This window comes from Nelusetta ayraudi, unplaced genomic scaffold (assembly GCF_046127955.1).
Source record: "Nelusetta ayraudi isolate G7.1 ecotype Tasmania unplaced genomic scaffold, CSIRO-AGI_Nayr_v1 ptg000002l, whole genome shotgun sequence".
Classification (NCBI taxonomy): domain Eukaryota; kingdom Metazoa; phylum Chordata; class Actinopteri; order Tetraodontiformes; family Monacanthidae; genus Nelusetta; species Nelusetta ayraudi.
Window position 1 is genome coordinate 9,705,801 of NW_027466052.1, and position 13,880 is coordinate 9,719,680.

General features: G+C 41.4%; 3 protein-coding genes across 3 annotated transcripts; 2 read left to right on the top strand and 1 right to left on the bottom strand.

Annotated features, from left to right (window-relative positions):
* Positions 1–647: 647 nt before the first annotated feature.
* Positions 648–4,560, bottom strand: LOC142886113 (lysosomal protective protein). The gene is made up of 11 exons (XM_076023048.1): positions 4,281–4,560; positions 4,002–4,113; positions 3,786–3,923; positions 3,523–3,681; positions 2,906–2,997; positions 2,487–2,571; positions 2,224–2,376; positions 2,011–2,141; positions 1,770–1,932; positions 1,544–1,633; positions 648–1,435 (listed from the first exon to the last, which is right to left on the bottom strand). The coding sequence occupies exons 1-11, from the start codon at positions 4,448–4,450 to the stop codon at positions 1,352–1,354; spliced, it is 1,377 nt and encodes a 458-aa protein (XP_075879163.1). The 5' UTR covers positions 4,451–4,560; the 3' UTR covers positions 648–1,351.
* A 1-nt stretch (position 4,561) lies between these two features.
* Positions 4,562–8,211, top strand: LOC142887601 (transcription factor E2F4-like). The gene is made up of 10 exons (XM_076025374.1): positions 4,562–4,697; positions 5,306–5,465; positions 5,867–5,973; positions 6,067–6,232; positions 6,493–6,532; positions 6,918–6,988; positions 7,077–7,371; positions 7,464–7,511; positions 7,866–7,910; positions 8,007–8,211. Exons 2-10 carry the CDS (start codon positions 5,307–5,309, stop codon positions 8,039–8,041), a joined length of 966 nt encoding a protein of 321 aa, XP_075881489.1. The 5' UTR covers positions 4,562–4,697; position 5,306; the 3' UTR covers positions 8,042–8,211.
* Positions 8,212–8,496: 285 nt separating this feature from the next.
* Positions 8,497–12,556, top strand: drc4 (dynein regulatory complex subunit 4). Its single transcript, XM_076023035.1, has 11 exons — positions 8,497–8,859; positions 8,956–9,051; positions 9,827–10,024; positions 10,138–10,338; positions 10,441–10,495; positions 10,577–10,779; positions 11,056–11,217; positions 11,314–11,394; positions 11,494–11,697; positions 11,821–11,886; positions 12,003–12,556. The coding sequence occupies exons 1-11, from the start codon at positions 8,857–8,859 to the stop codon at positions 12,153–12,155; spliced, it is 1,422 nt and encodes a 473-aa protein (XP_075879150.1). The 5' UTR covers positions 8,497–8,856; the 3' UTR covers positions 12,156–12,556.
* Positions 12,557–13,880: the final 1,324 nt, after the last annotated feature.

A 13,880-nucleotide genomic window follows, 5' to 3' on the forward strand; every position in this document is an offset into this window, starting at 1 on the left:
CCCCTTGGAGCAGCTTCTCTGACTGGGATCAGGCAAAAATCACAAACAAGTCAAACTTTCATCAGTGATGTCAGTGGTCTGAATAGAAGATGATTGTGATGTGTAAAAACATCAATGCCCAATAATCAAGACTGAGTCCTTCTTTAATCTGTACTCATTCTCTATCATGGTTACATTAAGTCCACTTACAGCCTAAAATGACATGGTGAAAAACTTGAACTAGTCCTCAAAGGAAAGAAGTTAAAGGGATTTTTTTTCAGGAGAAAAGCCAGTGTGGCATTTTAACTGTTGATTAAATTCAGGTTGCCTACTCTTAAAGGTACAGGAAGGGAATGACGCTGAAGTCAAAGCAGTAACTGACACTTTTTCATTGTTGGGATTGTATGTATACCAATATGTTGATTTGTCTGGGTGACATTTTGCTTCTTATGAATTTGCAAGATGTCTCTTGATTTTCTCCAAGGCTATAAAAAACAAAATCATGTATTAGGTTTTCTGAAAATGTGACATTTTAGCTACTTTTTGTGTAGAGTTACAGGAGACGACAACAAGACTACCTGTAAAACATTGAATCTAAAACCAAGGCATGTGAATAAATCTGACAATCTATACATTTGAGGTTGTTTTCCAATAAAGAGACGTGTGAATGTGCAAATATGAATGTGTATTTAATTCAAGAGTGAACACAATATTTAGATCTTTAGAGATAACTGTCTACATCTGTGCGCCATAATAGCTTTGATCAAGTCCAACCTATCAGCTACAATACTCGTTCAGGTGATTTTTTTTTTTTTTTTAATTCACTGCAATACACAGGAATCTGTCAGGCCGAAGTGCTGAGACTTTAAGCTTTAAGGAAATTTGTGTTTGGTTAATTGTTAATATGCTGTAATTGCTTCCTGGCAATAAACCTTATACCACTAAAAAGCCTTGTTTATTTCATTTCCCCCCCAGAGGCGAGTTAAAAAGAAATTCAATTCCAACGCAAACTAGCTTAATTTGCTGTTACCATTGCCTCTCGAACTCCTGGTACCCCTAGTTAACCTACCAGACAATGAGGTGCTCTACAACAAAATACTCCAGGGAAATTTGGTTCACATTTCCCTTTTTACAAACAAATTTAGGTATCTAAAACACATTTTAGATTTCTTTCCCTTCAATGCTAGAGAGATATACGTGGCTATGAAAATGATTGGTGTGTAAATGGATAGAAAACAAATGAACAGAAAAACAATGTGCAAATTATTTACGCAGCATTCAAAACCAAAAAGGTAATGGCTCGACATATTCCAGCAAAAATCAATTTCCCTGAGAAAACCCTCTTACAAGTTGCGAGTGCAAATCAGCAACATCAGTAGGACGTGTTGTTCAAAAAAGACTGGAACATGTGTAAAGCTGGATCTGGAGCCCACTGAGGAACCATGTGCCCTGCACCCTGCAACAGGACAGCAGCATTCAGTTCACGATCATGCAACCACGTGTACAAATTAAAGCAGAATGCATTATTCCAATGGCTGACAATGAAATAAACACTTGTAGTTACCTTCACTGTCAGGAAAGTGAGGTTTCCAAACTGCTGGTAGAAACCAGCAACCTGCTTATCCAGAATCCAGGACAGGTAATTTGAGGTCCTCTGGGAATAACATTTAAAACTGGGGTTTGGTTTTTGTTTTTTAGGAAAGAAAAACAAACAGCAAAATACAACCAAAAACGTTGTTTCTTTTCAAAAGCAAACGTTTAAGTTTTTTGTTTGTTTTTTTTTAAATTACCTGCAGGCCGAGGTCTTCCACAAACCACTGGTCCCCCAGGAAATTGCACGCCATGTCCGTGTCTCCATTATAGACCAGCGCCCTCAGACCCAGAGACAGCAGCTTCAGGTAAACCTCCTTCATCGTCTCATAGAGCATTGTGTACCGATGGCCAACGATGTCACTGCAGAGAAGGCAAAGGGGATCATAAGCAGTGCGTGTTGTCACGTCAGCGCTCTCACAACACTCCTTACGTGCATACCTGCAGATGTCCCACGGTGGCAGCGTATCTGGTATGTGTAAAGCTTTCCTCACGTCACCTCTGTTCAGCCAGTTGGTTTGAGCCGAGCTGTTGATACACGGGGGGACAGAGTGAAGCTTCCCACCTGAAAACTGGATTCAAAAACGCGGCAGGGCATTAATAAGACATCTTAGAAAGACAAAGAGCACACGGTCACGGATAGGGAGGAGCCACCTGGAGAGGTGGGAAGTTCTTTCTGTGGTTTTTAAAGAGGTGATTCATAGCCAGATCATAGGCTCTGTGGAATCTTCTGCCACCCTCACAATCCAAGTACAGGGAGTACTCATTTAGCCCACTCGCATACACTATAGCAAAGGCCATGTGCACCTAAAAGCAAAAGCAGAAAAAACAAAGGAATGCTCTCATTAACTGACGTAGGGCGTAGAAAAACACTGCATTTTAAAATGCATAATCTTTATATGAAATTGCACACATACAAATGTTCTGCAGGACTCCAACGTCGAATTGTAGAAGTTACAGATCCCCTTGTCACAGCAGTTTATGTTCAGATCATACCACAATCTGTAAGGGGAGAAAAATATAATAATAAATAATAAACTCAGTCTCTACCTATGAGATTCATTTCTGGGTTTGAGGTCATCAACGGGTAAAAAACTAAACTAAACAAAAAAAAAACTAATGCAAAACTGTGACAAAATTGAATGGAACATATGCATGTACTGTTGTGTGTATTTGTGCTGAATTTAAATACACAAGCATCTAGTCGTATGTGGTCACATTGTTTAATTGGTACCCACACAGTGTGAGCAGCTGCATTGAAAAGACTGTATTAAAAAAAATAATCAACAAAACAAAACACATATTGAAGCACAGAGTACTACAAAATACTACTTACTCTTCTCCAAAGAGGCCATGGTAGTAACTAAAGTAGATCAACGACTGGTCATTGAACTGAAAGCTGCTAAGGCCATTTCCCACTCCAAAGCCCTGCAAAATTGCAACAACAATAAGCAATAAAAAATAAAAAAATAAAAAATAAAAAAAAATATATATATATATGTAATTTTAAAGGATTCCTGACAATGTCCGTTCTGTTTAGACGCTCAAAAATTTCGTTAAAAAACAAATAAAAAGACACATTCTACAAACTAGTGATATTACCAAAACAGACCAGCAGATGTTGCTCATGAGCCAAGAGAAACACACTAGTAGGAACCAACCCACCCACAACCTTAATGTGTAAGGTAAGAAATGAGAAAAAGTTCATCCTTTACTCCTATTGTCCACTTTTCAGAAGAAGGTATGAAAATGTACAGTTCTGGGAATGAGCGTTCGTGACGTTGTTGATGAAGCGTTTCTGTTTCAATGAGATGCTGCTCTCGTAAAGTCCAAGATGAAACGCAAAGATCTCAAAATGAATATGATATGGCTCTTTTGCGTCCATGCTGTAAATAAAACCAAGAACTGGTGCTGCTGATCGGAAAACAGCCTCAACCAAGAAGGAAATCTGACCTTAAAGTTAAATGTGGCAGGTCCAGTGGCCACACGAAGGCTCAAGGTTGGCACGTAAATCCCGCCGTAGCTCTCTCCGAAGATGAAAAACTCATTATGAGTGAAGGCTGGGAACTTGGCAAAGAAACTTAGGAGAGCTCTGTAATTGTCTTCAGCTACCTGAAAAAAGGGGCAGCATATGCCTGCCTTGTCACACCGATTTTCTTCACCAAGAAATTGAATTGGGGGAAAAAAAAAAAACAAAACCTAATCACTGGACTTACCTGATCATCATCAGTCCTATAGTTTTTGTCATCAGAGTAGGAGTAGCCCACACCTGCAGGTGACTCCAGGTACAGCACATTGGCAACCTTGTTCCAACTGAATGGGTTCTCGTACAGCGTGGCCCCATCATTGTGCACCTGGAGGGAGAAACTCAGTTCACATCCAGGTTTACACGTGAGCTATGCGTGAGCTGTACACCTGATCTCAGCCTTTACGTGAAACGGTCCGTTCTCCGACAGGAAGCCATCGAGCGAGCTGCAACCTGGGCCTCCGTTCAACCAGAGCACCAGGGGATCTGTGTGTGGCTCTCTTTGTGACGTCACAAACCTGCAGGAGATAACGTAATCTTTCGTTGCTGCACAATTCACATGTGCCACTAGTCGTGTACATTGTGTGGCGAGGAAACCAACTTCCTGAACAGTTTACGCCACGCAAAAAAAAAAAAAAAAAAAAAAATAGTTGGCTTGTGCATGGAGGCAACAAAACACAATTACCAATAGTGGAGAAACTTCCCGTGTCGTGCCTGGAGGTACCCCGACCACTGGCGAAAGTTGGGTTTGAACGACATGCCTGGCAGCACCGAAACTTCGTCCGGAGCGTAGTAAGCCCGGCAGACGGGCTGAAACATGGCCAGCAGACACACCAGCAAACTGGCGGCGAACATCGTGACACCAGAATTCTCCTCCGTTTGACGAGATTGTGAAGGCAGGACGGAGCAAGAAGTTCCTTTGACGTCCACGACAGCGTCTTGAAAATGGGCCACAAAGGAGTCATATGACTCGCTCACGTGACCGCCGGAACCTTATAAGGACAGGAAAAGCGCGAACGTGTGAACATTTATTTTGAAGGCAAACATGATCCCCGGGTAGTGAGGAGGGAGATTAACACGTTGAACTTTCAAACAGTGAAAGGTGAGACGCTCTCACGGCGGGGTTTGACTTTAACGAGCATGATGTTGATGTTGAATCAAGGCTATTGTTCCAGCAGCCGACACCTGCATCTTGTTACAGATTTTGGCGTGTTAGCTAGCATTTACATTTCTGCCAGTAACTGTTAAAATAGTAGTTGTTGTTATTATTATGTACGCTTTAGTGTGACGTACAAAAGAGAGAAGACTGTTACCGATGGTATGTAAAGTGGTTGGATAAAAAGACCCAGTAACCAAGGGTAGCTCGTCCGTCCAGTTTGTATCGTCAGGAGTCAGAACAAACGGAAACAGTGAAGTTTTTTTGGATAAACACCTGATAATGGTGTTTTCTGTAGGGTTTTCTTTAGTCGCAAACAGTAGACCGGTTCTTCTGCTAAAGACGTTGTTTTTTGTTTTTTTTTTGTTTTTTTTACGTACGTTAAAGTTTCATCTTTGCATGTAAAGGTAGCGTGGTCTACATGGTTTCCGGCCCTTGCGATTCAAAATAAAACTGCAAGTTTGGAGGAGAAAACAGAATGTATGATTTTGCTTGGCAACAAAAGTCTCTCTCCGACGTATTGTTTCTTCGTTTCCCCGTACGTTTCCCGATAGAATGGATTGCGACAGTAGTCCCGAGAGTTCAGACGAAGTCTGCCACACGCAAAACAACTTCTCCAAACCCCCACGGAGAGATCGCAGCCTTTTCCAGCTGACCACGAGGTTTATTGGTGCTCTACGAGACTCGCAAGACGGATTACTGGACTTGAATCGAGTAAGTGATGTGTCGGCATAATAAAAATGCTTGGAAAAAACAAAACAAAACACAGACATCATCGCATGCCATTAAAGTGGGTCATAGATACGATATCCGATTATTCAACACAATGCAAAACATTTTAAGTTTAAATTAATTAAACGTCATTTTCTTTTTGTGATTGAACTTTCTTTGCTCTTATTTTGGATCAAGAAATTATAATTTTTTAAAATTGTTATTGTGTGTGTGTGTGTGTGTGTGTGTGTGTGTGTGTGTGTGTGTGTGTGTGTGTGTGTGTGTGTGTGTTTTGAGTTTTTTTTAATTTTTTTATTGCTGAATTGTATTCTTTGTTGCATAACAAACTATGTTTGTCTGCACTGCCTCATTGTCAGCAGTGGTTAAGTCATGATGTCTTTCAGGTTCTCGAGATTTGGCCAGGGCCAAAGAGACGGTTTTATGACATCACAAATGTGCTGGAGGGCATTGGAGTAATTTCCAAACTTTCCCAATCTGTTGTAAAGTGGAAGTGAGTATAAAATATTAACAAACATATATTAAAATAATGAAAGTCGTGTTAACCATAGCTCAACAATTTAATGCTTGAATACTTTCCAAAAAGGGGTTACTTCCCAGGTCCACATGATCAGGCATTGTACAGCAAAATAATAAAGTTCCATTCTGAACTGAAGGACCTGGAGCAGTTAGAAAGTATGTTGGACCAGCATACATTCTGGGTTGAGCAGAGCATCAAAAGCACAAAGGAGGATTGCAATCAATATCCTTTTTAAAAACATGTAATTTTGTATTTTTTGTTGCCTTTTTGCTTTCAGTTCTTTCAGTCACATTTTATTTAAAAACCTGACTGTACTTTTGCAAAAGTACACAATGCGTAGTGTGAGCAGGGGTGTGGTGCGTTGATGACCTGTTGGATGGAGAGTGAACTTAATAATTTAGCACACTGGACTCTGGATTTATCTTTTTATATGCTATTCTGTCCTAATTTTTGACACACTGATATTTTGCACCCTAACTTCTACTGACTCAGCTGTATCTGAATGTTGATGATCTTCTCAACTGCTTTCCTGGTAACGTATAGCCACTACTTTTTATTTTTGTCCATTCGCTTTAGTTTTATTGTGTTCAGTCAGTTCAGTCAAACTGAGTGGAAATGTGTGTTATAGTTTAATGATCATCAACTGGTGCTCACCACACCACTTTGTGTGGAACTATGAATGTTTGGCATTAGACATTTTGAAATGCCGTTTTATTGATGGATGTGTAAATAATTCATCATGATATAACAATGTCATTAATATTTTGACAGTGACATTTACTCTCTTGGTGCTTAAGTCCATGAGTCTTTTTCTTTATTTTACAAGTGGACAAGTAAAATTTGGATCTTTTAAAAAATTAAATCTTGTATAGTTCAAAACTATTACCCTTGTTCAAATTCAGTTCTTGTCTCTCCAGATAGCATGCTCGTGGCAGTAAGATACTCATCTCACACGCGGCTACATATTCCCATTCTTAGATCTACAACTGTAAGTGAGGAACCACCTGACCCGACCCAACTATTGAATTCTTCATCTGGGGAACTTGTCGGGATGATTTTACCTCTGATTCTTTAAGGAGCAAAGCGACTCTACAGATTACCAGGCCTATCTGAAGAGCATCAATGGGCCAATGGATGCTGTTCTCATGAACAAATGCCCTGTCACCTCCACTACTGTCGTGCTGCCCTTTCCTCCGCCTGAAAACTTTGGACAGAGCGCTGAATTAGAAATGCCAGGAGAGGGAAGTGGCCATTCTTCTCAGGCTTCTGGCAGTGCTAAACGGAGCAACATGTTGGCGCGCAAGGTCATTGAGGAGATGAGATCCTTGTCACGTGCTGCAGCTCAGCCCAACAGAACAGATGCAGCCGAATGTGAGCGTTTTTTAGTTTGCACAGTTCCATCATCAGCAGCTAAAAGTGGAGGAGGGAGTTTGCCGCCTCATTTGTTTGTTTTTTCTTTGCAGTGCAAAATATAGCCGCGAAACTGCATCAAATAGCACAGCCAACCAGAGGTAGTGTTCATGTCTCAGCTCATCTGTCAATCATTCATGTTTATGAAATTGTCTTCTGTAGAGAAGCACTGTGGTGTAGTGGTTGGCACTGGTGCTCAAGGGCAAGAAGGTTGTGGGTTCCATTCCGGTATGATGATTCTGTGTGGATTTTGCATGTTCTCCCTGTGTCTGTGGGTTCTCTCTGGATATTCCAGCTGCCTCACACAGTCTAAATACAGTACATACCAACTGGCAACTCTACATGCCAATGTGAGCATGACAAGTTCGACTTGTTTCAGCTTAGTTTGTTTTTATGTTGTGGATGGTCTTCTAACACTGGTACCTAACAGTGTTGTTATTTATTTCATTTTCTAGAGCTGCTCCAAAGAGATCTTCTCAAAGAGCTGCTGAGCTCCGAAGGTATGCCTGTTTTCTGATGTCTTTGGAACATGGCAGCGACCTTTGTGAATTGCTGCTACTTGTGATGGGAATTATTTCTTTCCCTGTTCTACTCAGTTTTAACCCCGATCTACCGTCTGTCCTCCGACTGAACAGGAATACATGAGCAATTTGAACAGGCATGATGGCTTCATTAGTGTATTGAAGTTTGACTGTGGTGCAATCTGTAATGTTCTCTTTAAAGTATTTATTTTTACTTGGATAATGTACACAGTTTTTAACCCATTCATAACACTTAATAAAGAGATGATTTTGCACCGTTTTTGTATGTGCAGAAGTTGTTGTTTTTTTTTAGTTTTTTTTTATTTTTGTTTTTTAATGGCTTTTATAATGCAGTTAAATTGTGATACCACTGGTGAAATGAAATGAAATGCGACACGTATGGGTTTAAAATCTGAGTAGTGGCACTACCAGAAAGTTGTGAGTCTTGATAGTTTTTCTTTTTCAGTAAACTACTCGTAAATTCCTGTTCTGAGATTAAAGCTAACATTTTTGCAATTCTAAAATGAAAGTGAAAAAACTGAATCGTTCAGTTTTATTTTATTTTTTTCAAAGTAAAGCTGTCCCGGGGTTACACTTCAATACACTCAATAACTGAGCAGCGTGGAACAAATAACAGTTACTGCTACGTTCCTCTAAGGAGCGGTAATTTTGGCCTTTTTAGCGGCTCGTTGCTGATCCAGCGCTCTCCAATTGTCTGCACTCGGTCCATGTGTTGGTGCACAGCGCCCCCTGCTGGAAGGCCCGAAACAAACCGTGTGGTCTTGTTGCCATGGCGAGCCGTGTTTGACGCCTCGAGCCTCGGATTGTCGTAGCTCAACTCCTTCCTAACTGTGTGAACCTGGTTCGACCCCGGGAAGCGGCGAAGCACAGCATTTCTGTCTGACTCTACTGTTCAACATACACAATGGTAAGTCTTAATACGTTTATCAATGCACACAATATGAATTGAGTGGTCATCAGTAGAAGGTTGTAATGCGTATCCATGCATTTTGACTTTGCCCAGCCTCCCAAGAAGAAGGGCAAAGGCAAGAAGGGGGCAAAGGCGAGGTCGCCCACACTGGTGAATGGACTCACCATTGATGAGTCGACCAAGGATCAGGTACAGAGGCGGAAGTGTGACGGTGCAATGCTAATATGACCAGCCCTCTGAGACTCTGGGGTGGTGCAGGGGTTAGCAGTTAGCCGCCTCACAGCAAGAAGGTTGCGGGTTTGATTCCGGGCCTGTGACCTTTCTGTGTGGAGTTTGTATGTTCTCCCTGTTTCTGTGTGGGTTCTCCGGCTTCCTCCCACTGTCCAAAAACATGCGTGTGCGGTGATTTGGGAATTTTAAATTGTCCGCAGGTGTGTGTGTGTGTGTGTGTGTGTGTGTGTGTGTGTGTGTGTGTGTGTGTGTGTGTGTGTGTGTGTGTGTGTGTGTGTGTGTGTGTGTGTGTGTGTGTGTGTGAGAATGTGAGTTGTTGTTTGTCTATCAATACGGCCCTGTGATGAACTGGCGACTTGTCTAGGGTGTCACCCTGACTTCACCCTGTGACAGCTGGGATAGACTCCATCAGACCACCGTGACCCTGAGTTAAGCAATAAGTGGCTATTGAAAATGGATGGATGGTCATTTGTGCTTATACTTCTACTCCTCCTGCCCTCTGGGTGGCAGCTGTCATAGCGTGTAGGCAGGGATGACCAACACAGAGACTGACGCTCACTTGTAAATGACTAACATGTCTCCGCCTCACCTAACGCGGTCACGTTTTTCAGTCTGCGGATGTTCAGGAAAAGAGACGACGTGCACAAAGCTCAAACCCACAACTGTGAGACAATGGCACTATTGTGTGCCTCAGTGTATACTCCAATTCATATATAGGGGTGTGCTTTTTCAGCTGGAGGACCACATCGCACAACTGAGAGAGGAGCTGAATAGGGAGAGAGATGAGAGAAACTATTTTCAGCTGGAGAGGGACGAGATCACCAGCTACTGGAAGATCACTGAGCGAGAGCTGGAGGTGGCCAAGGCCGAGCTGAGGAAATTGGATAAGGACATAGAAGAGGATGAGGAGCGACACCGACTCGAGCTGAAGGTAAGATTTAAAAATTTAATGAATGACCACATCAAAACACAACAAGGCTATTACTGCAGATACGCGGTGGCTGAATCACAACATTTCACGTTTCATTTCTCTATCCGTTTTAGGTGTATAAGCAGAAGATGAAGCACCTCTTGTGTGAACACCAGAGTGCTGTCTCAGAGCTCAAGGCCAACAACTCAGTGTCTGTCGAGGCCCTGCAGAAAGAACAGGAACAAATTGAGATGACGATCCATAAGAAGATGAGAAATGTCTTAGTAGACACGCAGGAGCTGGATATTGAACACCTAGTCAAGGACCTGGAATTGGTTTGTAGTTCACAACAAATTTTAGGAATATGCTGATTAAAATGTTCCAAATTTTCAGCCAACTTTTTGTAACTGAAACGCAAAAGCAATTTGTCTCAACAGAAACATGAAGAAGAAATGGCCGAAACAAAGAACAGCTGGGAGAGGCAGCTGTTAGGTGAGAAAAAAAACAAAAACGTTTTTGGTTCTGTTAATTGGCCCAAAGTGAAGAAATCATTTCTGTGGTGTTTGTAATCAGAAATCAAAGCGAAGTACAAGAAAAAGATGCATTTCCTACGAACGGAGCTGGACAACATTAGGAAAAATCAGACTGGCGAGAGAGAAGATCATTGCAACAGCCACATCGACGCCCTGGTGGAAGACCACAACAGAGCCTTCAATGAAGCCAACCTCCTGGTCAACCAGATGCAGCAGGACGTGGACATGAACATGTCCCTCAAGGTACAACAAAGATGTCCCAGATAAACAGTCTGCTACTTCTGATGGTTTTTCTAGTAATGAATATTGAACGTTTTTTCATCTGTGAAAATTGTGTATTTTTTTTATTGAAGTGTTAGAACATGTCAGCGCTTGGCTAACTTTTAATTTATTTAATGCAAATAGAGACAGAACTCAGAGCGTGTGTTCATAGATTTTTCCTTGACAAGTTAAATAATTTGTTTGACTAATGTCTCATATCAATAGATCTGATCCAGTTGTGGTTTATTTCATTTTCAGAGGCAAATTAAAGACATGAGAATGAGTCAGAAGGAGAAGGAAAAGGAGCTTCTCCCCATTTTAGAGGACAACAAACGTCTTGCTAAGCTTTTCTTAAGCGTCAAGGACCAGATAAGAGAAAAGGAGAAGAAAATGAGGAACTGCATCCCAAAGGGTTCTGATGTTGGTGTCCCTTGTTGTTGATGTGAAAGAGAAGTATTTTGCATCATTTTTCTGCATTTGATTAGGTGTGCTTTAATTTGGGACACTTATTTGTAGGATCACATCGAAAGGGTTAAGAAAAAGGAACTGGATGATGCCAAGGCTGAATTCCAGACGTTGGAAGAAAACTTCCGCAAGGTAAAGAGGGAAACATCTTCAAATTATTTGCAAGAAGCCTTGTGCATTTGTTTGCTCAATGTGGACGTTTTCCCACGTAACATTTCACATGTCACGCAGATCCAGCAGGAGAGGGAAGAGCTGTACAAGGCTCAGAGCATTCAGATAGTGCAGCAGAAAGTGGACACGAAAATCGAGCTGCTGGAGAGGAGGATGAAGTCCATAACGGACAGTTTGGAGAGAAAGCAGGCGCAGCTGTGCTCTGTGCTCTCAGCTCCCAACATGGACCAAACTGCTCTGGCTGGTGTCGCGGGTGAAATCGAGGTACCCTCCCATCACCTGCTTCTCCAGCTCCTTGGTGTCGTCGTTCAAAGTTTTGTTTTACTGATGCATAAGTTGCTCAAAGGCAGAATTCTTATGAAAAAAAAATGTTGTTTTTACTCACAGAAAAATCTGGACGGCAGTAATAACACCATCAAGAGCCTACAGTATAAAAAAGCACTGATCTCCAAGGTCGGTAGTTTATTGATCCCCTGATGAAAGAGCTGCACATCCTTTGGCCAAATGCTAATTTTGATTTGAATATGTTCTCTCTCTGTGTTATTTTCCATATGGTGTGCACCCTGCAGGCCCTGAAAGATTTGCATCTGACCTTTGAAGCGAAGCAAAGGGCTATCGGCGTGCCTGTAGAGGAGCTCTGTGCAAGACCATCTGAGGGTAGCAGTGTTGAGGAAGCATCACACTTTCTGGATCTTCCAACCCAGAATCCACAAAGCAGCTGAATGTACCAGTCATCAACAGGGTTGCTGGCCTGCCAATAGAAGCTGCCATAGAATTATCATATAGAGCACTCCATGTATGGACACATGACATTATGACCTTTGGGTACAAAACAACAACAACACTTTTTTTTTTTTTTTTTTTTAGAATACAAGTGATTTTTAACAGAAACCAAAATACCAGGAGTTTCTTTGGGGTTCGGCTTGTATCTGCAGTGTCGCTGTAATGAAAAATATGAGTGTTTTTGAAAACTTAAAATGTACCTTCAAACCTGAACCTGAAAATGTCAGGGTCGTTTTTAACTATGCAGTTTGGCACTTCTATGCGTGCTTTATACATAGTGACATTACCAGGTTTTTTAATGTAAGGACTGCAATAAACTCACAAAGAAATGCTGATAGTCCTTGTTCTGTGTCAAAGCTTTATTTTTTCAATCAAGCAGAAAAAGGAAATTCTAAGTGTTTTTTTTTTTTTTTTTATTGCATTTTAATTTTTTTTTTCTTCTGGGTGCTAGAATGTGACAAGAAATGATGATAGTCTGCGCTGCTTCATGCCCCATAAGCTATAAGCAGCAAGCATGGGAGTGTTATGCAAAACTATGCGAGCCATGCTGTGCTCCTGGAAATTAGCTTTCTGGCTCACAGCGAGGGCCCCGTCGGCCACTTGAGTGTGTGTCTCCCTAACATTAGTCATTGGCTGAAGCATGCATAATAGAAAACTATTATGGTGGAGAGTGGTGTGTGACTTTTTGCATCTTACTGGAAGCTCATGTGTTCGGATGATGTGGTTGAATAGCTGGGAATTATTCAGGAAGCAGCCAATTTTTGATGTGGAGAATGTTGTACAAGGCATTGGCGCCGTGTCCCTGTGAAAGGTTTCTGTAGAGTGTAATGGAATATATTAAACTTCATTCAATAACATTTGCCCATTCTGAGTAGATGACACAGTCTGCCTGCAGTCATGTCGTAGAGGAGTCTGCTTTTGCGTGTGCAATGCGAGAGCAACACCATCTGAATGGAACTATTAACAAATGAAAAGGATGAATGTGACATAGTCAACAAGTGCAGGGAAACAAAAGAAACTGAAGACAAGCGTTTTGTATCTGAGTGTCTGGGTCGCAATACAATTTATAAAGGTTAAAATGTTTTTGTTATTTTTTATATATATATATATACATATTAAAGACTGAAGAAGAATCTATTAATAGTCATTTTTTTCTTCTTTGCAAGACAACAGTAGCTTTTTCCTCTTTGTTACCTTGACATGTTTCAACGGATGTCTTGTGTCTTCCTCAGAAAGTGTCACCTGACTCCAGTGTGACGTGTCTTATCAGCTGTTGTCAAAACATGTCAAGGCCAGAAAGAGATACAAAAAAACACTATTGCCTTTTGTAGAAGAAAAACAACAGTGATCAAAGTATTGGAAGACATTGTGAACATCATTGAACTGAGGCATCTATTGTTTGCTACTGATACTGTTATCAAACAGAGGAGCTTAAACACTGGACTCGAGCCAAGTATTCCAATCTCAACAGCTAGTGCAGCAGTTAATTTCTGCCGTGCCTGCATTTCCAGTGGAGAGAGTGTGTGTGTGTGTGTGTGTGCGCTGAGGGCTCATAGGCAAGATACAGTGTCTCATTGAATATTCTTGTGGCGAATCGAGCCCTGCCGCACTGAGTGATCGCTGTTCCTCTCCCTATCAATAATACAGGAGGATGTTATTGTCCC